At 53.2% G+C, this 24,911-nt stretch overlaps 1 protein-coding gene across 2 annotated transcripts in view; it reads left to right on the top strand.

The window, feature by feature from the left end:
- rfx4 (regulatory factor X4) overlaps positions 1–24,911 on the top strand; it is a 44,188-nt gene that overhangs the window by 13,096 nt on the left and 6,181 nt on the right. The window contains exons 6-16 of one of the 2 annotated variants that reach the window (XM_033037863.1): positions 1,281–1,494; positions 2,531–2,608; positions 2,711–2,874; positions 4,981–5,081; positions 6,905–6,963; positions 7,902–8,046; positions 8,627–8,721; positions 10,977–11,094; positions 20,652–20,771; positions 21,811–21,960; positions 23,017–23,176. In XM_033037863.1, the coding sequence (XP_032893754.1) occupies positions 1,281–1,494; positions 2,531–2,608; positions 2,711–2,874; positions 4,981–5,081; positions 6,905–6,963; positions 7,902–8,046; positions 8,627–8,721; positions 10,977–11,094; positions 20,652–20,771; positions 21,811–21,960; positions 23,017–23,176 (1,404 nt within the window). Of the gene's footprint in view, positions 1–1,280; positions 1,495–2,530; positions 2,609–2,710; positions 2,875–4,980; positions 5,082–6,904; positions 6,964–7,901; positions 8,047–8,626; positions 8,722–10,976; positions 11,095–20,651; positions 20,772–21,807; positions 21,961–23,016; positions 23,177–24,911 lie in introns of both variants that reach the window. The other variant, XM_033037862.1, reaches the window with a different exon arrangement.

The raw sequence follows: 24,911 nt of genomic DNA, 5'->3' as shown, positions 1-24,911 counted from the left end.
CACAGACATATTATTGTTTTGTTTATCTTAGATATTATTGTCACATGGTTTAGTGAAATGCTTTTTTATTGCGTGCTATCCAGTCAACAGAAATACTATACATGGTTACGATCAAGCAGTCCATAGTTTACAGATACTGGATATAGGCTAAAGGAAATATTATTAAAGGTATATTATTTAGTGTAAAATAAAATCCGATTATAGTTCAAACGTCTTCAGTGAGATAGGAGGCCAGGTCCACACTCTAACTGGTGAGAGGACAGTTCAGTTGCCTGACAACAGCGGGGAAGAAACTGTCCCTGAAACTGGAGGTATGTGTTTTGAAACTTCTTTACCTCTTGCCTGATGGGAGAGAGGAGTAGCGTTCTGCTCCTAGAACTCATGAACGTGTAGTATATACAGAAACATGTATGAGTGGCTAATGCAACCTCGCTTGGTTCACCTGCTGACCTGGGAGGTTTGATTGTGTGACTAAGTAACGCTGCAACCCCTGTCCCACTTAGGAAACCTGAACGGAAACCTCTGGAGACTTTGCGCCCTACCCAAGGATTCCGTGCGGTTCCCGGAGGTTTTTGTCAGTCTCCCTACCCGCTTCCACTATCTGCAACCTCCGGCAACCACCTGCAACCTCCGGGAACCGCACGGAAACCTTGGGTGGGGCGCAAAGTCTCCAGAGGTTTCCGTTCAGGTTTCCTAAGTGGGGACAGATTGATGTGAATATGGGAGAGAACAGGCTACGGGGTAATGCGAGTGCTCCGAGGGCCAGTATCAACTCTGTGGACCAAATGGCCTTCAGTGCTGTAAGGAGACGTGAGGTCCTACCACCGATACGTTTTTTGTTTAGTTTCGTTTATTATTGTCACGTGTAGCGAGGTAGTGAAAAGCTTGTGTTTGCATGCTTCCAGTCAATGTAAAGACTATACACGTATAGCCGTCCACAGCGCACAGTAAACGAATAACGTTTACAGCATTTCATGCAAGGTCTGATTCGAGATAGTTCAGAGGTCTCCAGTGAGGTCGTTGAGAGAAGTTAGACACAGAAAGCTGGAGTAACTCAGCGGGCCAGGCAGCATCTCTGGAGAGAAGGAATGGTTGATGTTTCGGGTCGAGACCCTTCTTCAGTTCAGGTAGTTAGTTCAGAGGTCAGGACCGCTTTCGGCGACACAAAAAAACAGCAGTCGCATGAATCTTGAGCCAAACACAAAGTGACGGGGATGCGCAGCGGGTCAGGCAGCGTCTGTGGGGTCCGTGGTTGTAACTCTGTCCGTTGCTGCCGACAGGTATCATTACTACGGAATAGCGGTGAAGGAGAGCTCGGCGTACTATGATGTGATGTATTCCAGGAAAGGAGCTGCGTGGGTGAATGAGACGGGAAAGAAAGAGGTAGCGAAGCAGGCGGTGGCTTACTCACCCCGCTCCAAGCTGGGCACCCTGCTGCCTGAATTCCCCAACGTCAAGGACCTAAACCTGCCCACCAACCTCTCAGAGGAGAAGGTAAACGGAGCCATTGGCCTGCAGCCAACACCCATCCAGTCAGAGTCAGCATGGTGGCGCAGTGGTAGAGTTGTCCGCCTCACAGCCCCAGAGACCCGGGTTCGATCCTGACTACGGGTGCTGTCTATACGGAGTTTGTACATTTTCCCTGTGACCGCGTGGGTTTCCTCCGGGTGCTCCGGTTTCCTTCCACACTCTAAAGTCGTGTAGGTTTATAGGTTAATTGGTTTGGCAAATTTGTAAATTGTCCCCAGTGTGTACGGTGAGATCGCTGGTCGGGTTGTATCTCTGAAGTCTTCAATATATAGCGTGGGCTGGAGTCCCAGGGCAGAGCCGCCTGCAGCTTAACACAACGCTGCAATGCCCGGGGTACCGTAACTGACACCAGCAATTATGTTGGAGCATTCGCCGGCCAATCTGCCCAATGCCGAAGACTGCCCCCTCCCACACTCTCCACCTCCATCGCCACCTTCCCTTGCCCCCCCCCCCCCCCCTCCCCCCACCCTGTATCCAGCCTCTCCCCACCCCTCTGTGGGAGCGAGAGCCACACGTGCCCCACCCACCCTCTGGGGAAGTGGTTGTTAGTGATGGTCGCAGTCTGATGGGGCTGCAGCAACACGCAGTTGGGACATTGACGTGAGATTTTGTTTTGATCGGAAGGTCTCGCAGAGGGTTTGAATGATTCGATGGGCCGTGTTGTGATTTAGGAGAAAGGTCCGCACAGGAAGTGGAAGGATAAGAAACAACTGGAGCCCCTGCTAACAGCTGGGCAGCCAGAGGTTCAGGTTAAGAGGGGGTCTGCAGGGACAACAGTGAGGGTGTTCCAGGTATGGTGAGACCCCAGAACTTCCTGCCTACTCGTTAGTTACATATAAAAGGCATTGGGACAGGTACATAGATAGGAATTGTTTAGAATGATATGGGTCAAATGCTGGCAGGTGGGCCGTGCGTGGACTTGGCATCTTGGTCGGGATGGGCAAATGGGGCCGAAGGGCCTGCTTCCGTGCTGTATGACTGTGACCGTCTCTTGCCGCAGGTCTCCACGTTCATCATGATGTACCGGACACACTGCCAGAGGATCCTGGACACGGTGATCAGGGCAAACTTCGACGAGGTAACGTTAGGCAGCGCCCATCGCCCGCCGCCCGCTCCCACCCCCCGCCCGCTCCCGCCGCCCCGACCGCCTCTGACGGTGTTTCTTTCCCATGTCGTGCAGGTGCAGAGTTTCCTGCTGCATTTCTGGCAGGGCATGCCCCCTCACATGCTGCCTGTGCTCGGCTCCTCCACCGTCGTCAACATCGTCGGCGTCTGTGACTCCATCCTCTACAAGGCCATCTCCGGCGTGCTGATGCCCAGCGTGTTGCAGGCTCTGCCCGACAGGTCGGTCATCTCACCCGCTCACCCCTACTCTGGGGTGCAGCACCCACCCAGGTCACACCCACCACGGTCACACCCACCCCGGTCACCCCCACCCCGGTCACACCCACCCCAGTCACATCCACCCCAGTCACACCCACCCCAGTCACACTCACCCTGAGGTGAAGCTTTCACCCTGGTCACCGACCTGACAAGTCGGTCACCCCCACCCCGGTCACCCCCACCCCGGTCACCCCCACCCGGTCACACCCACCCCAGTCACACTCACCCTGAGGTGAAGCATTCACCCTAGTCACCGTCCTGACAAGTCGGTCACACGCACTCCAGTCACCTCATCCCGGTCAAATCCACCCGACATGTTGGCCATCACTGGCACCAGTGGTCCCTGACCATGGAGAGTCAACCCCCACCCTGGTCACACCCACCCACATCACCTCCACCCCTGGGTGCAGCACCCACCCACATCATGCTCACCTCTGAGCACAGCACCCACCCATAGCACCCCCACCCCTGGGTGCAGCACCCACCCATAGCACCCCCACTCCTGGGTGCAGCACCCACCTATAGCACCCCCACCCCTGGGTGCAGCACCCACCCATAGCACCCCCACCCCTGGGTGCAGCCCCCACCCGCATCACCCCCACCCCCGGTTGCAGCACCCATCCACATCACCCCCACCCCTGGATGCAGCACCCATCCACATCACCCCCACCCCTGCGTGCAGCACCCACCCATGTCACCCCCACCATGTCACACAGCCATCCATCACACTTTGGCCTTGGGCCATTCTGTCTCTGCCCTGTCCATTACACATCTGGCTGCATGTCTGCCCAGGACACCAGGTACTTTACTGACCTGATGTGTTCTTCACCTGGTCACAGTCTCAACAGGCCCTTCGGCCCATCTCGTCCATGCCGATCAAGGTGTCCCATCTATACCAGTCCCATATATCAGCGTATGGTGCACATCCCTTTAAAATCTTCCTATCCATGTGCAGGTCCAAGTGCCTTTTAAATCTTGTTATATCACCTACCTCAACTACGTCCTCAGGCAGCTCATTCCATACGCCCACCATCCACTAAGTGATAAAGTTGCCTCTCAAGTTATTAAATATTTCCCCTCTCAGCTTAACACACAATGAACATGTTCTAAAGCCGGGCGTGTGGGTAACAGGTCCAGACAAGGCTGGAAGTGGTGGCCGACTAGGAAAAGGGGAGATGCAGCGAGACCTGGGTGTCATGGTACACCAGTCATTGAAAGTGGGCATGCAGGTGCAGCAGGCAGTGAAGAAAGCGAATGGTATGTTAGCTTTCATAGCAAAAGGATTTGAGTATAGGAGCAGGGAGGTTCTACTGCAGTTGTACAGGGTCTTGGTGAGACCACACCTGGAGTATTGCGTACAGTTTTGGTCTCCAAATCTGAGGAAGGACATTATTGCCATAGAGGGAGTGCAGAGAAGGTTCACCAGACTGATTCCTGGGATGTCAGGACTGTCTTATGAAGAAAGACTGGATAGACTTGGTTTATACTCTCTAGAATCTAGGAGATTGAGAGGGGATCTTATAGAAACTTACAAAATTCTTAAGGGGTTGGACAGGCTAGATGCAGGAAGATTGCTCCCGATGTTGGGGAAGTCCAGGACAAGGGGTCACAGCTTAAGGATAAGGGGGAAATCATTTAAAACCGAGATGAGAAGAACTTTTTTCACACAGAGAGTGGTGAATCTCTGGAACTCTCTGCCACAGAGGGTAGTCGAGGCCAGTTCATTGGCTATATTTAAGAGGGAGTTAGATGTGGCCCTTGTGGCTAAGGGGATCAGAGGGTATGGAGAGAAGGCAGGTACGGGATACTGAGTTGGATGATCAGCCATGATCATATTGAATGGCGGTGCAGGCTCGAAGGGCCGAATGGCCTACTCCTGCACCTAATTTCTATGTTTCTATGTTTCTATGTATCTGGGCAAAGCCTGACGTTTATAGGACTGTCACCACATTGAAGGCACTGTATGGATGCAGGTTGCTGTTGTAGTGAAGGAACAATCATGTCTGGTTGGGACACAAGAGGTCTGTGTTTAATTCATTGACGATATTCTCTTTGTTGCAATTCCAGTCTCACTCAGGTGATTCGAAAATTTGCCAAACAGCTGGACGAGTGGTTGAAAGTGGCGTTACACGAACTTCCTGAAAACTTACGAAACATCAAGTTTGAGTGTGAGTGATCCGTTGGTGTGAACTCGCTTGTTTGATACCTGCAAAGCACACTTGTGACACACACCTATTTTTCAGACCTACACAGTTGTCCAGTTTAATATCTTTGTAAAACACAAAGTGATGGAAGAACTCAGCATGTCAGACAGCATCTGTGGAAGAAATGAACCGACGGCGTTTAGTGTCTGGACCCTTCAGACGAGGCAGGAAAAACGTCAGTGAAGAAAGATTTTGTCCTGAAACATCGTCTGTCCATTCCCTCCACAGATGCTGCCTGACCCATTGGGTTCCTCCAGCAGATTGTTTTTGGCTCCAGATACAAGTATCTGCAGTTTATTTTGTTAACATCTTTGTACCCTGGACACGTGACAGATGAACACACATCCTCGGTCCCACACTGTGACCTATGGACATCCTTGCTGGGGTAAATAACAAAATATCTTTACATGAGTGATGCCTGGATTAGCTCCAGGGAGAGATTGGACTGACTTGGATTATTTTCTCTGGAACGTCAGAGGTTGTGGGAAGACCTGGCAAACGTATTTGGGACCATGCGAGGCATAAACAGGGTAGACAGTCAGTACCTTTTTCCCAGGATGGAAAAATCAATTCCTAGAGGACAGAGCTTTAAGGTGAGAGGGGCAACATTTCAACAAGATGTGCGGGGCGACTTTTTTACGGAGAGTGATGAGTTCCCAGGGGTGGTGGTTGATGCAGATGCGATAGTGGCACTGAAGAGACATTTGGATAGACACGTGGATATTCAGGGCATGGAGGGATAGGGATTACGTGCAGACAGATAAGTGTTGGTCTTGATGTCATGTTCAGCACTGACATTGTGGGCTGAAGGGTCAATTCTTGTGCTGTAATGTTCTATGTTACTAAAGATTTTCTAAAGTCAGTCTAACACCATTAGCTGAGTGTGTGCACCAGTTTAACACCAGTGGCCGAGTGTGTGTGGGAAGGAACTACAGATGCTGGTTCACACTGAAGATAGGCACAAAATGCTGCTTCTCAGAATGGAGGCCTGTGACCAGTGGTGTGCCTCAGGGTTCAGTGCTGGGCCCATTACTGTTTGTCATCTACATCAATGATTTGGATGAGAACATGCAGAGCAAGATTAGCAAGTTTGCTGATGTTACAAAAGTTAATGGTTTTGCAGAAGGGCCTGTTTCCACACTGTATTAATCTATGACTCTATCTATCCATAACTCAGCGAATCAGACAGCATCTCTGGATAGTAAGAATGGGTGACGTTTCTGGGTTGAGATCCTTCAGTGAGAGTCAGGGAGAGGGAGACACAGAGATAAGGAAGGGTGAGGGGTGTATGTTGCAGAACTCTCGTCGGAGAGAGGAGGAGAACTTCTTCAACGTAGGCATACCTTGAGGCGATCTCGCAGTGGAGCAGACAAAATATGTAGGAAGAAATTGCAGATGCTGGTTTAAACCGAAGATAGACACAAAAATGTTGGAGTAACTCAGCGGGTCAGGCAGCATCTCTGGATCTTTGGCTGAGTGAGTGCACTAGTCTAACACCAGTGGCTGAGTGTGTGCACCAGTGTAACACTAGTTGGAGTGTGTACAGTCCGCACATCTGCAGATGTTATCCCTTTGACCACCATTGTCTTCGCTGTTGTCAGGGGGGGAAACTGGAGTGTCTGAGCTACTGATCCTCCTGGCTGTGTTACTGGGTGCGGAGTTAACTCCTTACTAACCGATGATGATGATGAGGATGTATTTAGCGGTGGGCTGGGATGGTGGGGATGGGGGCGCTGTGGGTGGGGAGGTCAGACGTTTCTTTATATGGACACTGTGCTTCCTTCCAGTGGCGAGAAGATTTTCACAAGTTCTCAGGCGCCAGACGTCCTTAAACCACCTGTGCCAGGTAAGGTCAATCAGGCCCGACCTCTGACCCCTGACCCGGCCACGCTAACCCATGCTGCCCGCACTCCCAGGTGATCTCAGAGCTTGGGGCCCATTAAAGTCATCCACACATACACTGATACACAGCAAGTGACAGATCTTTAGTCCTGTCTTACCATCATTGACTGATCCTAATAGCTGTGGGTATAATTATTAACATGTGTACTGGCATAGAGTGTGTTCATAAGTTCATAAGTTATAGGAGCAGAATTAGGCTATTCGGTCCATCAAGTCTATTCCACCATTCAATCATGGCTGATCTACCTTTTCCTCTTAACTTTTTTCTCCTCCTCACAAAGTGAGGAACTTTCCGTGCCTGCAATCCCTGTAAAACTACATGACTGTAATCCTCTCCATTCTGTATCTCAGGCCCAATCCTGTTCGACTCTCTATCCTCACTCCATTCCCAATCCACTCCCACTCCCACTCCCACTCCCACTCCCACCCTGCACACTCACTCCCCCGGCCTGAGACCATCGCTGGGGGTCTGAGGAGAAGTCTGTCACCAACCCCACCACCCTGCCCTCACACACCTGGGGCGTTGGAGACACAGGCAGAGTCAGCGGTCAGGGTGAGGGGACGCGGAGAGAGTTTGCGGAGTTGGGGAGCTAAGTCACGGACTGAGTGGGGGCGGCAGGGCTGGGATCAGAAGCAGGGTGTGGTGTGAGGCCACAGGCAGAGCTGGGGTGTCAGAGTGCGGAGAGAGTTGGGCACTGCCTGGCCCGTGGGGAGGGGGTCTCGGGCAGAGTTGGGCGTGGGGACACAAGGAGAGTCAGGGTCTCGGGGCGGGGGGGAACACGAGCAGAGTGGGGGGCGTCAGGGTGTGGGGGTAACGGGCAGAGATGGGCCGGTGGGGAGTGGAGAAGGGTCCGGACTGATGGCGTGCCCTCTCCCCGGCAGGCGTCGCGGGCGGTGATCCACAGCGCAGACATCACCTTCCAGATGCTGGAGGATTGGCGTGGCGTGGACGTGGGCAGCATCAGCAAGCAGACCCTGTTCACCATGGAGAGCTGGCAGGCCCAGCACCAGCAGCTCATCGTTAAACGTAAGGCAGCGCCGTGCAACACCCTTCCCCCGCTGAGCAACGGGCTGCCCCCACCCACCTGCCCCTGCACTGACCGTCTCCCCTAGCACCACCAGTCTCCCCCGTGCACTGACCATCACACTCACTGACCATCACACACACACTTGACCATCTCACACACACACTGACCAACTCTCCCTGCAAGGCCAGTCTCCCCAGCGCGTCGACTATCTTCCCCGCAGCGCAGCCAGTCTTCCCTATCCACTGGCCATCTCCCTTCCTGACTGTCACACACTGACTGTCACCCACACACTGATTATCACACACACACACACACACAATGACCATTACATACACTGACTGTCCCTCCAGAACGGTGTCATTGTGTTCATTGCCTGAATTAACCTCGGATTCCCTTTATCTTCTTGGCTGAGCTCAGGCTGTGATGTCGGTTCTTGAGCTGTCCGCCCAGCTCCACGCCCAGGCTCCGAGCCCTGCATGTGCCCCAGGGTGGGATGTGTCAACAGCTGGATTCTGCATTGCCCAGACAGATGTACCTCCCCTCCTTGACCACGGTGCCCTTCACCTCTTGTGCCCACAGTGTATCAGGAATTCGACCAACTCCTGGAGGAACAGTCACCCATCGAATCCTACATTGAGTGGCTGGACTCCATGGTGGACAGATGTGTCGTCAAGGTTGGTGGGCAGATGTTTTCTCTTCCCAATGCTACATTGTTGCAAGGGCTGACCATGTAATAATCTACTCGGGATGGTCCCCAGCATGGGTGGGTCCCTCTCCCTGGTCCCTGGCTCCCCCCCCCCCCCCCCCCCCACGCCCAGCCGGTCATTGAGGAGAAGCCTCCATCCCAGAGAGGAGAGGGGGCAGCGTTGCTCCCACAAGGAATGACAAAGAGTATGTACACAGGGATGGTAGGATATGCTGAGGAGGGAGCAGAAGAGGGCAGTATCTCCAGCATGGAGCAGATGGGCCGAATGGCCTTTCCCCTCTGCTGATGTTCTTGTGTTCCTGAGCTTTCTCCCACACTGACCTGCTCAGTACTGCCCCTGAGGGAGCGTGCGTGCTACCTTAGTCCTGCCCTCTGACTCAGCAGGCCAGGCAGCAAGAATTCACCAGCTGCCAACATTGGTTTCCCAAAAGCCAGCTGGTATTTGGGAAGTCACTCAATGGTAACTCCTGCTATGCCCAATAAACATTTCGAACAGTACAAAACAGGGGCAGGCCCTTCGGCCCACAATGTCCGTACCGAACATAATGCCAAGTTAAACTGATTCATATCCATAGTAGGGCATCAGAGACCCTGTTCGATCCTGTCTCGGGGTGCTGTCTGTACGGAGTTTGTATGTTCTCTCTGTGACCATGTGGGGTTTCTCTGGGAGCTCCAGTTTCCTCTCACACTCCAGAAACGTGCAGGTTTGTAGGTTAATTGGCTTTTGTAAATTGGCCCTAGTGTGTAGGATAGAACTAGTGTCCGGGTGATCGTTGGTCTGCGGGTACTCATAAGGTCATAAGTGAGAGGGGTAGAATTAGGCCGTTTGGCCCATCAAGTCTACTCTGCATTTCAATCATGGCTGATCTATCTCTCCCTCCTAACCCCATTCTCCTGCCTTCTCCCCATAACCTCTGACACCTGCACTAATCAAAAATCTATCTATCTCTGCCTTAAAAATATCCACTGACTTGGCTTCTACAGCCTTCTGTGGCAAAGAATTCCACAAATTCACCACCCTCTGATTAAAGAAATTTCTCCTCTTCAGACTAAAAGTACGTCCTTTCATTCTAAGACTATGATCTCTAGTCCTAGACTCTCCCAGTGGAAAACATCCTCTCCACATCCACTCTATCCAAGCCCTCATTATTCTGTATGTTTCAATGAGGTCCCACCTTATTCTTCTAAACTCCAGTGAGTACAGGCCCAGTGCCGACAAACGCTCATCATAGGTTAACCTACTCATTCCTGGGATCATTCTTGTAAATCTCCTCTGGAACCTCTCCAGAGCCAGCACATCCTTCCACAGATACGGTGCCCAAAATTGCTCACAATATTCCAAATGAGGCCTTACCAGCGCCTTATGAAGCCTCAGCATTACATCCCCGTTTTTGTATACAAGCCCTCTTGAAATAAATGCTAGCGTTGATTTGCTTTCTTTACTACCGATTCGACTTGCAGATGAACTTTTTGGGAATCTTGCACCAGCACTCCCAAGTCCCTTTGCACCTCTGATTTCTGGATTATCTCCCCTTTTAGAAAATAGTCCATGCCTTTATTCCTACTACCAAAATGCATGAGTCCACACTTCGCTACACTGTATTCCATCTGCCACTCTCCCAACTTGGACCGCCAAGTCCTTCTGCAGAATCCCTGCTTTCTCTACATTACCTGTCCTTCCACCTATTTTCGTATCATCCGCAAACCTGGCCACAAAGCCTTCAATGCCCTTGTCCAAATCATCAATATACAATGTGACATTGCGCGATATACAACGTTGAAATCATCATTATACAACGTGAATATGCAGCGGCCCCAGCACCGACCCCTGCGAACTCCACTAGTCAACCAGAAAGAGCTCCCTTTATTGCCACTGTTTGTCTTCTGCCATCCAGCCAACCTGTTCGTTAGACCGAAGAGCCTGTTCCCATGCTGTATCTCTAAAACCAAATATCCTTCCATTCCCTGCATAATCCATGTGCCTTTCTAAAAGTCTCTTAAACACCACTATTGTATCTGCCTCCATCAACACTGCTGGCAGCGCTTTCCAGACACCCACCACCCTCCGTGTAGAGAAACGTCCCCACATATCTCCATTAAACTTTGCCCCTCTCACCTTAAAGCTCTGCCTTCAAGTCTCTGACATTTCCCCCACCTGGGATGAAGACTGGGACTGTCCACGCTGCCCATGACTCTCACGATCTGCGGCTCTGTGGTTTGTAGGTGGCAGCATCACGGACGGGCACTCTGAAGAAGGTGGCGCGGCAGTTCTTACTGATGTGGTCTTGCTTCGGGACGAGAGTCATCCGGGACATGACGTTGCACAGCGCTCCGAGCTTTGGTAAGCTGCTGCCCTGCGAGTGACACACAGAGACACATGCAGACACACTCACTGCAGAATCACACAGACAGAGTCACTGTAGAATCACACAGATTTAAAAAAAAAAAAAAATTCAAAATAGACTTTATTCAGGTAATAAATATACAATACATGAACCGTGCAAAAAAATTAATCCAACATTTTCGGAGGCTATACAAAATATTCAATTAAGTCCACATACATTGCCCAAATTTCACAAATTTATCCCCCACCCTTGCCACTCACGTGGCCCACTGGCGTGGAATCCCTTCCCTTATTTTGAGGGGCATCTCCACCACACCCTGCCCCCCATGTCCAGCAATGGAAGGACCCTAGACTGTGGTCCTCCCCCACCGAGCCTTGGCGTTGGCTGCACCAAACTTCAGTGCGTCCCTCAGCACGTACTCCTGCAGTCTGCAGCGGGCTAGTCAGCAACATTCCCCGATGGACATCTCGCTCCGCTGGGTGGTGAACAACGCTCGGGCAGACCAAAGAGCGTGTTTCACCGAGTTGATGACCTTCCAGCAGCACTCGATGTCAGTCTCTGAATGCATCCCTGGGAACAGTCTGTAAATCAGAGAGTCCTCTGTGATGGAGCTGTTCGGAATAAACCGTGACAGGGACCCTTGCAGACCTCTCCAGAATCTCTTTGCGAATCCACGCTCTGCAAAGAGGTGGGCAACCGTCTCCTCTCCATAGCAGCCGTCCCGAGGGCAGCGTGCGCTTTTTTTTTTTTTTTTTTTAATTTCAAAATATACTTTATTCAATTGGTAAATATATACAATTTCTGAACTATTCAAACAAAATTCATCCGACATTTTCGGAGACATACAAACTTTTTCCAGTACAATTTTTTTTACATTTGTCAAATTTCACCAAACAGTCCCCCACCAGTGCCACTCTGTGGCCCCTGTTCAAGTAATAAATATATACAATGTGTACACAGTGCGAAAATTTCCATCTGACATTTCAAGTTCCACAAAAAATGTCCCCCACCCGTGCCACTCATGTGGCCCTCTGGTGTGGGATACCTTCCCTTAATTTAATTTGAGGGGCGTCTCCACCATACTGTGCCCCCCATGTCCAGCAGCGGAAGGACCCTAGACTGTGGCCCTCCCCCACCGAGCCTTGGCGTTGGCTGCACCAAGCTTCAGCGAGTCCCTTAGCACGTACTCCTGCAGTCTGCAGTGGGCCAGTCGGCAACATTCCCTGACGGACATCTCGCTCTGCTGGGTGGTGAGCAACGCTCGGGCAGACCAAAGAGCGTCTTTCACCGAGTTGATGACCCTCCAGCAGCACTCGATGTCAGTCTCTGAATGTGTCCCTGGGAACAGTCCGTAAATCACAGAGTCCTCTGTGACGGAGCTGTTCGGGATAAATCGTTCCAGGGACCCTTTCATACCTCTCCAGACTCGTTTTGCAAATCCACACTCTGCAAAGAGGTGGGCAACCGTCTCCTCTCCATAGCAACCGTCCCGGGGGCAGCGTGCGCTGGTAGTGAGGTTCCGACGGTGCAGGAAGGATCTAACTGAGAGGGCTCCCCTCACCGCCAGCCAAGCCAGGTCTTGGTGCTTGTTGGTCAGTTCTGGCGATGAGGCATTTTGCCAGACAAGCTGGGCAGTCTGCTCTGGGAACCACGCCACCGGATCCATCGAGTCCTTTCCCTGCAGTGCCTGCAGGACATTCCGTGCTGACCACTGCCCGATGGACTTGTGGTCAAAGGTGTTGGTCCGGAAGAACCTGTCAACAGACGTCAGATGGGGCGGCAATGTCCAGCTGACTGGTACATTGCGTGGCATCTGCGCCAGGCCCATCCTTCGCAACACCGGGGACAGGTAGAACCTCAGCAGGTAGTGGCACTTAGTGCCCACGTGCCTTGGCTCTACACTCCGCCTGATGCAGCCACACACAAAGGTGGCCATCAGGATGAGGGCGACGTTGGGCACGCTTTTACCCCCGTTGTCTGCTGACTTGTACATGGTGACCCGTCGTACCCGGTCCATCCTCGACCCCCAGATGAACTGGAAGACGGCCCGGGTGATCCCCGTGGCGTAGGAGGGAGGGACAGGCCACACTTGTGCCAAGTACAGCAGACCCGAGAGCACCTCACACCTGATGACCAAATTTTCCCGGTTATGGAGAGGGAGCGTTGCTTCCACAGCTCCAGCTTCCTCCCCACCTTGGCTATCCGCTCCAGCCAATTTTTGTTACTCGACTCAGCCCCCCCGAACCAGATCCCCAGCACCTTCAAGAAGTCAGGCTTGATGGTGAAGGGGATGGAAGATCGGTCGGGCCAGTTGCCAAAGAGCATGGCCTCGCTCTTCCTGCGGTTCACCCTGGCTCCCGTGGCCGACTCAAACTGGTCACAGATGCTGATCAATCTGCGGACCGACCTTGGATCCGAGCAGAAGACGGCGACATCGTCCATGTACAGGGAGGTCTTGACCTGAATGCCCCCACTGCCTGGCAATGTCACTCCTCTTATGCTCGCATCCTTCCTGATGGACTCGGCAAAAGGTTCAATACAGCAGACAAACAAGACAGGAGAAAGAGGGCAACCCTGCCTGACTCCAGACCTTACAGGGAAACTGTCTGATTCCCACCCATTGATTTGGACTGCACTACGGATGTTGGTGTAGATCCAATTTCGGATTCCCTCCCCAAAACCCATTTTGGAGAGCACGTCCCTCATGTACGTGTGCGATATCCTGTCGAAGGCCTTCTCCTGGTCCAAGCTGACTAGGCAGGCATCCACCCGTCTGTCCTGCACGTAGGCGATGGTATCTCTCAGCAGCGCTAGGCTGTCTGAGATTTTCCTGCCAGGTACAGCACAGGTTTGGTCCGGGTGGATCACCCGTCCCAGAGCAGACTTGACCCGGTTGGCGATGGCCTTAGACAGGATCTTGTAGTCTACATTCAACAATGTTATGGGTCTCCAATTCTTTATATCTTTCATCTCCCCCTTCTGCTTGTAGATTAGGGTGATGCTGCCCTTCCTCATGGAGTCTGACATGCTGCCGGCTAGAAGCATGTCGTTGTACACTTCCAGCAGGTCCGGGCCCACCCAGTCCCACAGAGCCGAATACAACTCGGCCGGTAAGCCATCGCTTCCGGGAGTTTTACTCGAGTCAAAGGAGCGGATGGAGCCAGTCAGCTCCTCTAGGGTCAGTGGTTGGTCCAGACTCTCCTGCTTGCTGTCCTCCAAGACCTCCGTGATAGAGGACAGGAAGTTCTGGGAGGCGGTGCTGTCTGTGGCCTTTTGGTCATACAATTCCGAGTAAAAGGATTTGCAGACCCTCATCATGTCTGTCTGCGAGGATGCTACCGAGCCGTCCTCCTCCCTAAGGCTGTTGATCACAGAGCTCCCCCTGTGAACCTTATGGAAGAAGAAACGTGAGCACGTCTCATCCTGCTCCACATGGCGGACCCTGGATCGGAAGATGATCTTGGAGGATTCAGAGGTAAAGAGCCGAGCTTGCCGGTCCTTCACCTCTCTAAGTTCCTCCCTCACATCCACCCCCCTCGACTGCAGAAGGAGCAGTTGTTGCAATTCTGTCTGGAGTTGGCACAATTCCCTCTGACTCTGTCTTGCTCTCTGAACCCCTTTGGCTATGAAGAACCTCTTAATGTTCTCCTTGGTTGCTTCCCACCAGAGTGTCGGGGAGTCAAAGAGGGGCCTCACCGTTCTCCAACGTGCGTAGTCCCTCTTTAGCTCCTCCACGTTCTCCGGGGTCAACAACTTCACATTTAACTTCCACGTCCCTCTGCCTGCCTTCCGGTCCTCCTGTAGGTGACAGGAAGCCTGAAGGAGGCAGTGGTCAGAGAAGAACACCGGCGTGAGGTCGGTGTGTCTCACCGTGACGGCCTTCGTGGTGAAGACGAAGTCTATCCGGGATCGGGCCAAACCGTCCGATCTCGACCAGGTGAACCGCGGCTGGGACCCGCCTGCAGGGTCGCTGAAGGCGTCGTGCAGCTTTGCGTCTTTTACCGTTTCCATCAGGAACTTGGACGTGCTGTCCAGTCTGTTGTCGGCACTGCCGGATCGTCCAGCCGCATCAATGATGCAGTTGAAGTCACCGGCCAGAACGAGCTGCCGGGACGTGGCCAACAGCACTGGGAGCTGCTGGAGAACGGCCTGCCGCTCGCTCCGCACGGGTGGGGCATACACATTAATCAGCCGGAGCGGAGAACCACGGTACATTACATCCACCACGAGGAGACGCCCCGCAACCACCTCCCTGACCTCAGTGATGGCGAAGTTCCCTCCCCGCAGCAAGATCCCCAGGCCAGAAGCACGACAATCATTGCCCCCCGACCACACAGACAGTCCGTGGGGCCACCATCGCGACCACCTCCGATAACAGCGGAGGTGTGGCAACCCGCACTCCTGTAGAAAAGTCACATCTGCCTTGACCTTGGCCAGGTACTGCAAGGCATTAACACATCGCGCAGTGCTCTTCACACTGCGCACGTTTAAGGATGCCAGTTTGAGCTCCATTGTCCTTTAGAGTCCGTTTTCCTGCTCCCTCATGCCCACCGCTTCGGTGAATTGCCTCACCTTTCCTGGGCTCAGATACCCGGCCTCCTCAACGGGTTGGGTTTCCCCTGTGGTAACCCGAGGTGTCGTTGGGGGGGGGCTGCTCGTTTTACCCCCTTCTGGGTGCGCCGCTTCCCCCGTCTCTCGTGGCTGGGGCTCAGTGACAGGCTTACTGCTCCCGGAAACTCGGAGCTGAGGCCCAATGGCCGCTGCACTGCTCCCGGTTGCCCGGAGCTGGGGCCCATCGGCCTCTACGATACTCCCGGTTGCCCGGAGCTGGGGCCCATCGGCCGCTACAAAGCTCCCGGTTGCCCGGAGCTGGGGCCCAATGGCCACTGCACTGCTCCCGATGCCCTGGGGCTGGAGCCCCTCGACCGCTGCACTGCTCCCGATGCCCTGGGGCTGGAGCTCCTCGATCGCTGCACTGCTCCCGTTGTCCTGGGGCCGGAGCCCCTCGACCGCTGCACTGCTCCCGTTGTCCTGGGGCCGGAGCCCCTCGATCGCTGCACTGCTCCCGATGTCCTGGGGCTGGAGCCCCTCGACCGCTGCACTGCTCTCGGTCTCCTGGTGCAGGTGTACAATCGTCCTGCACCTTCTCCTTTCCGCCCCGGTTTTCTTCTTGTGGGGTTTCCCGTTCGCCTCATCCTCCGACGAGGAGAGGTTTCTCCCTTCTGTCAGGGAGAGAGACCGTTTTTTGGTGGTTTTTTTGGGCTTGCCATCCCTTTCTGGCCTCTGCTCCGTGTGCTGACCCTTCTGGTGTTTTTTGTATTTTACAGTAGTCCAAATTTGCTCTCCCCCCTCCTCCATCGACTCTCCCTCCTGGGCTTGGTGCTGGAGTTCTCCTGGCACTTGGGGGCTCGAGGTGGTTGAGGTGGCTGAGGTGGTTGGGCTGTCCTCATCCCTGTTTCCCCTTTCTGCTGGGGACTTGGCAGTGGTAGTGGGTGTCTCACCTACCCTGGGGGTGCTGGAAGCCGCCCCTCTTGTTGCCTGTGCATATGTGCATGCTCTTTTTGGGCAGGCCCTGTAAAGGTGGCCTCCCTCCCCACACAGGTTACAGTTCTTGCTGGCTTGACAGTCCTTTGTCTCGTGGCCCTCCATTTTGCAGTTTTTGCAGACCACTGCATTGCATTGGGCCATCACATGTCCAGGCTTGTTACATTTTCTGCAAACTCTGGGCTGCCCCACGTAAATTAAATATCCTCGGTTTCCTCCAATTGCGAACACCGATGGAGGGTGGAGGAGAGTTCCTTCCTTGTCCATCCTCAACTTCACCTTGACCTGCCGCTTGCTCGTCCAAATCCCATGCAGATCCTTCACGTCCACGCTGTTCCCTGCTCCGTCGACGTAGCGAGCAAGGAAGGTGAGGACATCCACTACGGGCACATGTGGGTTAAACATATGGACCGTGATCGTCCTCTCTTTTTGATTTGGGAGGGCAGCGTGCGCTGGTAGTGAGGTTCCGACGGTGCAGAAAGGATCTGACTGGGAGGGCTCCCCTCACCAGAATCACACATATACACACTCACTGTACAGTCACACAGAGACACACTGCAGAGACACAATGCAGAGTCACACAGAGACACACTGTAGAGTCACGCAGACACACTGTGGAGTCACACAGAGACACACTCACTCCAACATACTGCATGGAAAAATAAACTATTTTGCAATGATTGACGCAAAGTGTCGGAGAAACTTAGCAGTCAGGCAGCATCTCTGTAGAACATGGATGGGTGACGTTTTGCATTGGAATCCTTTTTCAGACGAGTCTTGACCTGAATCGTCACCTATCCATGTTCTCCAGAGTTGCTGCCTAACTTTGTGTCTTTTTGTGTAAACCAGCACCTGCAGTTCCTTGCTTCTACTCTTATGCAATTATGTCTTGAACGCCATGCTATTTCTCCATTGCCACTGACTGCTCTCTGTGGAATCCCAAATGGAATTAACCAATGTTTATCCAAACCAATCAATCTTGTTCTTCTACCAGAGGTTGGAAATCTTCCACAGGTTTAACATAAAATTTGTTTTGTGACTTAAAGTTGGATATTGATGAACTGATGGCAGTCTTGAGGTTTCTGAAAGGATTTCATGCAAAGTATTATTTTAAACCTTATAATTTCTTATGAAATGTTCACAGATATATAGATAGGAAGGGTAGAGGGGGCTATGGGCTATAGTCCTCTGAGCCCTTCCTGCCCATATATCTGTCCAAATAGAGATGAATAAAATCATGTGGAATATCTAGGATAGATGCACCACAGGTGTGGGAATCAAGAACTAGAGGTATAAGATGGGAAAGATTTAATAGGAATCTGCGGGGCAACTTTTCCATTGAGAGGGTGGTGGGTGTTTGGAACATACAGGCAGAGGAAATAGTTGTGGGAGGTACAACATTTAAAGGATATTTGGACAGATACACTCATAGGAAAGGTTTAGAGGAATTTTAGCCAAACACAGGAAATTGGGACCAGCTGAAGAAGCATCTTGTTCGACATGACCAGGTTGCATGAAATAACTTGTTCTCATGCTGCAAACTCTCTGTAACAACAGCAGTTCCATCAATCATATACTTACAATAATTCAAACGTCCAAAATAATTACCAGCAGAACGCTCAAACGACAACACAACAATGAATTCTGCTTCATACTGTTCTCCCTCAGTACCGCCCCTACCACAGAACTGCACCTCCCTCAGTTCTGCACCAACCTCAGTACTACCCCCTCCCTCAGTACTACCCCCTCCCTCAGTACCTGCCCCTCCCCTCAGTCCTGCCCCCCCCCCTCAGTCTTGCCCCCCCCTCAGTCTTGCCCCCCCCCTCAGTCTTGCCCCCCCCCTCAGTCTTGCCCCCCCATCAGTCTTGCCCCCCTCAGTCTTTCCCCCCCCCAATCTTGTCCCCCCTCAGTCTTGCCCCCCCCCCCCACACAGTCCTGCCCCCTCCCCTCAGTCTTGCTCCTCCGTCCTACCCCTCCCTCAGGGCTGCACTGTGTTGCCTTGGTTCTCTGGAGTGTGTTTGTGACCCATGTCCCTATGAGTCCAGAGGGGAAGTCTTGCTCCTCCGTCCTACCCCCCCCCCCCCTCAGTCTTGCCCCCCCCCTCAGTCTTGCCCCCCCCATCAGTCTTGCCCCCCTCAGTCTTTCCCCCCTCAGTCTTTCACCCCTCAGTCTTGCCCCCTCAGTCTTGTCCCCCCCCCCCTCAGTATTGCCTCACCCTCAGTCTTGCCCCTCCCCAGTCTTGCCCCCCTCAGTCTTGCCCCCCCCCCCCTCAGTCTTGTCCCCCCCCCCCTCAGTATTGCCTCACCCTCAGTCTTGCCCCTCCCCAGTCTTGTCCCCCCTCAGTCTTGCCCCCCCCCACTCAGTCCTGCCCCCTCCCCTCAGTCTTGCTCCTCCGTCCTACCCCTCCCTCAGGGCTGCACTGTGTTGCCTTGGTTCTCTGGAGTGTGTTTGTGACCCATGTCCCTATGAGTCCAGAGGGGAAGAGCGAGACAGTGACAGACCTTGGATGACAACGAACTGGATTTATAACACTCTTCATTATTGACAATCCGTGCCATTTATTTCCAGATTATTTGAAGCTACAGTGGGGACACTCCGGACCTGCACTTGTGGTCCTGTCCCCAAACCCTCTCCACGCCTGCAGCAGTGACCAGAAGCTGGGAATGCACTGTCCATGGTGCTGAAGTTCCCTCATCTACTGAATCTGTCCATTTCTCCCCTTGCTCCATTCCTAAAATACAGTGCTTGGAACTGGACCTGGAGTCCACTTGTCGCTGAGCCTATGTTGTATGTAAATCAGGGCCACCCATTGGTGCATCTGTGACGTGGCTGCACCCTTTGCAGAGCGGTGTGTAGAACCAACCCGGACTCCCACTCTCACATCTCCACAGTCAGTTCAACAAAGGTGACATTCTATAAATGGGGAGCACCTCGTCCCCACCCCCCAGCCCTCTCCCTCATCCCAGCCCTCTCCCTCATCCCAGCCCTCTCCCTCATCCCAGCCCTCTCCCCATCCCACAGCCCCTTATCCATTGTGAAGTAACACTAGGGCAGCACTTACACAGAAGGTGGCAGGACCATAGAGAGTGTTTTAGAGAGACCTATGCAACTACATAGTTCCCTGAATGCGGTGGAAGATTGCAACCTTCACGTGGGCCACCCTGTTTCGCCTAATGCAATCAACTCGACGTGCACAAGATCAAATAGAACAAAAGTTGTCCTACAACTTTAGGCTGTGCACGCCACACGAAAGAAGAAGAAGATAGTTCCCTGAATGTGGTGACTCGTGTGCAGGGTGGTGAAGAGGGCATTTGGCATGCCTGCCATCAATAGTCAAGGTTTTGTGTACATGAGCTGCAATGTTATATTGTAATTGTACTCGTCATTGTTGAGACCACATTTGGCATACTGTGTGCAGTTCGGGTCACTAGGCTAAGGACATTTCATTAAACCAGAGAGGGTGCAGCGAGGATCCACAAGAATGTTACTGGGATTGGAGGGAGAGACGGGGTGAGCTGGATAGATAATAAAAGACTGAGCGGTGACTTTATAGAGGGGTATAGAATTACAAGGGGTGGAGGTAAAGTGGATGCTCACAGTCTTTTTCCCAGAGTAAGGGAATCAAGAACCAGAGGACACAGTTATAAGGTGAGAGGAGAAAGAGTTAATACGGACTCGAGGGGCAACCTTATCACATGGAAGATGGTGGGTCTGTGGAATGAGTTGCCAGAGGAGGTAGTTTAGGCAGGTACAATAGCAACATTTAAAATACATTTAGGCAGGTTCATGGATAGGAACGTTTTAGATGGTTATATTCAAGCAGAGGCAAATGGGACTAGTATAGAGGGGCCAAGTTGGTCGGCATCGGGCAGGATGGGCTGAAGGGCCTGTTTCCTCACTGTATGACTCTATGACTACAATACGATGCCTACTCACCAGAATAGTTTGGTGAGTTGAGTGGCCTGTTTCCTCTCTGACTGTAAAGATTACAATCAATTTCTTTTGCTAGGTTCCTTCCACCTGATCCACTTGACCTTTGATGACTACGTACTCTATCTGCTGGAGTCTCTCCACTGCCAAGAGAGGGCCAACGAGCTTATGAGGGCCATGAAGGGGGAGCGTTGCACAGGTACAGAGGGAACGTTCATGTCAACCAGTCTGAAGAAGGGTCCCCACCCGAAACGCCACCCATCCATTTTCTCCAGAGTTGCTGCCTGACCTGCTGAGTTACTCCAGTGTCCCTTTGTGTAAGCCCGCAACTATCGTCCCTTCTTTCTACGTTTATGTGCATCACCCGTGGCCAGTTCTGAAACTCCCTTCCTGAAACTCTGCCGTCCACTCTTGTCTCTTTCAGGCACATCTTTATAAACTCAACCCGAACACAATCTCAGTCTTTGCACATGACACCACAACTCGAGAATACTGAACAGTAAAACTCTGGTGATTCACTCCCCTACTATTTGGAAATCCTCGTGGTCCAATGTTATGTGTGTTGGAGCTAGTCCCTCTCACACACTGAAGCAGGAGGGGGGGGGGGGGGAGAGAGAGTGAGAGTGAGAGAGATAGAGAGACAGAGAGAAAGAGAGAGGCCATTCAGCCCATCAAGTCTATTCTGCCATTCAATCTTTCTTTCTCTTTCAACCCCATTCTCCTGCCTTCTCCCCGAATCAGCTGCACCACTGTTGAGGTTGGTAGGGGTTCAGAAGGCAGCAACAGATGAACAAAGAGCGGAGAATGGATAAGTGATCAGCAAGAAATGTAAATGTCTTATTGATAATTTATATATTTTTTTTTTAAATGAGCAAAAATGAACGGTGAGCCCATGGGCGCGGCCACGGAGAGATGCGAATGAACAAAAAGGACATAAAGTGCTGGAGTAACAGCGGGTCAGGCAGTATCTCTGCAGGTGATGTCGCCAATCTATGTTCTCCATGGATGCTACCTGACCCGCTGAGTTACTCCAGCACTCTGTGTCTTTTTTGTAAAACAGCATCTGCAGTTCCTTGTTGAACATGAGGAAGAAGGAAGCGGCGGGGGCTTGTAACAGACGCGTTGTGCCTGTTGCCCTACCTGCAGGGGTGGGGCGGGAGGGCAGGGACCGGCTCATGGAGGGTCGGTAGCGGTGTCTTCACATCGGAGCCATCACTGACTCAGTGTTTCCACAGCAGAGCGTCAGGAGGAGGCGGCACCTTCCGAACACAGCCCGGCACCACAATCCCCCCCTCCCTTCTCTCCGGATCAACCCGTGTCCGCGGACATCGCTGTCGTCTCGCCCAGCAACAGTCAGTCTCCAGACTACCCCGCGTCCACCACGGCAGGTGAGATAGTCAGCGAGGTCACATAGTCAACCGTGGCCCACTCCCACCGCGGGCTCCGGGGAGGGTTGGGCGAGAGGGAGAGGGAGAAAGTGAGAAGGGGTGAGTGGATGGGGAAGAGTAGGATGAGGGGAGAGGAGGAAGGGGTATGGGAGGGGCGAAGGAAGTGGGGGAGGGTGGAGAGGTGGAGGAGCAGAGAGTTGTGGGGAGAGAGGGATTGGGAGAAGGGGAAGGATAACAGAGGGGCAGTGTGGGAGGAGTGAAGCGCTGGGGTGAGTGGGTAAGGGGGGTGAGGGGGAGCTGTCAGGGGTGCTGGATGGACAACTGGGATACCACCCTCCCCATGTTCTGCCCGGCAACTCCTCCACCCCCCTTGCGGGGCATATGACCCCGCGGTCCAGACTCCCTCTGCCCCAGGTAGTCTGGATTTGGGGAGGGGGAGTGAGTGAGGGGGAGGGGTGGGGGGTCAGTGATGGGGAGGGGTGGGGGGTGAGTGAGGGGGAGGGGTGGGGGGTGAGTGAGGGGGAGGGGTGAGGGGTGAGTGAGGGGGAGGGGTGGAGGGTGAGTGAGGGGGAGCGGTTGGGAGTGAGTGAGGGGGAGGGGGAGAGTGGTGTCACAGAGATTCCCGGTGTCCCGCCTGACTTCCCACATCCAGTAACATCAAACGTCATTGATAAATGCTGCTGCAGATAGATTTTCCAATTATTTTATGAAAGTTCCAACTGGCACTCGCAAAGATCTTTGCAGTTGTTATGTGCGCGGCTGTGTGTGTGTGTGTGTGTGTGTGTGTGTGTGTGTGTGTGTGTGTGTATGTGTGTGTGTGTATACAGTGTGTGTGTGTGTGTACAGTGTGTGTGTTTGTGTGTGTATACAGTGTGTGTGTGTGCAGTGTGTGTGTACAGTGTCTGTGTGTACAGTGTGTGTGTGTACTATGTGTGTGTACTGTGTATGTGTGTGTACTATGTCTGTGTATGTGTGTGTACTGTGTGTGTGTGTACTGTGTGTGTGTGTCGCTGCGCCGGCTGTTATGTTTGCTGACGGCTCTGCCTTTTGCCGCAGCCGTTCAGTCCTACACCTGGTCGCTGACCTACACGGTGACCACGGGAGCGGCTCCGGACAGCCCCCAGCAGGTGCCCTGCATGCGAAGCAATGCCACGGCCCCGGTCCCCGCTTCACACCGGCCTGGGATACCCGCATACACGGCCCGGGACCAGCATGGGTAAGTCACTCGCACAGCCTCGCATTCATTCCCCGTCTCACAGGCCGTCAGTGCCCGGCACCCAGCATCAAACTGTCTTAAAACTCTCATGAAGTCTTGTTTAATGTCATTAAATACCACAGCATCCAAACTGCGAATATTCCTGTTCATCTGCTTCCTCTGCCAGCACACCTGTTCACCTGCACCCTCTACTGACACACCTGTTCACCTGCACCCTCTACTGACACACCTGTTCACCTGCACCCTCTACTGGCACACCTGTTCACCTGCACCCTCTACTGACACACCTGTTCACCTGCACCCTCTACTGACACACCTGTTCACCTGCACCCTCTACTGGCACACCTGTTCACCTGCACCCTCTACTGACACACCTGTTCACCTGCACCCTCTACTGACACACCTGTTCACCTGCACCCTCTGCTGTGTCGGGTACGTTGAACAATCCTTGTTCGATGCGTACCAGGGCCCCATCCCCGACCTCTACCTCCGCTACATTGACGACTGCTTTGGTGCCACCTCCTGCACCCACACACAACTGACTGACTTCATCCACTTCACCACCAACTTCCATCCGGCACTCCAATACACCTGGACGATTTCAGACACTTCCCTACCATTCCTTGACCTCACCATCTCCATCGCAGGGGACAGACTCCTGACCGACATACATTATAAACCCACTGACTCACATGGCTATCTGGACTACACGTCTTCCCACCCTGCCCCCTGTAAAGACTCCATCCCCTACTCCCAATTCCTCCGCCTACGCCGCATCTGTTCCCAGGATGAGACATTTCATACCAGGGCATCGGAAATGTCCTCGTTCTTCAGGGAACGGGGATTCCCCTCCGCCACCATAGATGAGGCTCACACCAGGGTCTCATCCATACCCCGCACACGCAACAAGGGCAGAGTCCCTCTGGTCCTCACCTTTCACCCCACCAGCCGGCAAATACAACACATAATCCTCCGCCATTTCCGCCACCTCCAACGTGACCCCACCACTCGCCACATCTTCCCATCTCCCCCCATGTCTGCCTTCCGCAAAGACCGCTCCCTCCGCAACTCCCTCGTCAATTCTTCCCTTCCCTCCCGCACCACCCCCTCCCCGGGCACTTTCCGTTGCAACCGCAAGAAATGCAACACCTGTCCCTTCACCTCCCCCCTCGACTCCATTCAAGGTCCCAAGCAGTCGTTCCAGGTGCGACAAAGGTTCACCTGTATCTCCTCCAACCTCATCTACTGCATCCGCTGCTCTAGATGTCAGCTGATTTACATCGGTGAGACCAAGCGTAGGTTGGGCGACTGTTTCGCCGAACACCTCCGCTCAGTCCGCAATAACCTACCTGACCTCCCGGTGGCTCAGCACTTCAACTCCCCCTCCCATTCCCAATCCGACCTCTCTGTCCTGGGTCTCCTCCATTGCCAGAGTGAGCAACAGCGGAAATTGGAGGAACAGCACCTCATATTCCGTCTGGGGTCCTTGCGTCCCTATGGCATCAACATTGAATTCTCCCAATTTGGCTAGCCCGTGCTGTCTCCTCCCCTTCCTTCACCCTCTAGCTGTCTCCCCCCACCCTCCCATCCGCCCGCCCTCGGGCTCCTCCTCCTCCTCCCTTTGTCCTTCTTTCTTTCCCCACCCCCTATCAGTCTGAAGAAGGGTTTCGGCCCGAAACGTCGCCTATTTCCTTCGCTCCATAGATGCTGCTGCACCCGCTGAGTTTCCCCAGCA

The sequence above is a fragment of the Amblyraja radiata genome, chromosome 19 (assembly GCF_010909765.2).
Source record: "Amblyraja radiata isolate CabotCenter1 chromosome 19, sAmbRad1.1.pri, whole genome shotgun sequence".
Lineage (NCBI taxonomy): Eukaryota > Metazoa > Chordata > Chondrichthyes > Rajiformes > Rajidae > Amblyraja > Amblyraja radiata.
Note: the sequence above shows the minus strand (reverse complement) of the source record. Positions and strands in the feature narration are given on the sequence as shown.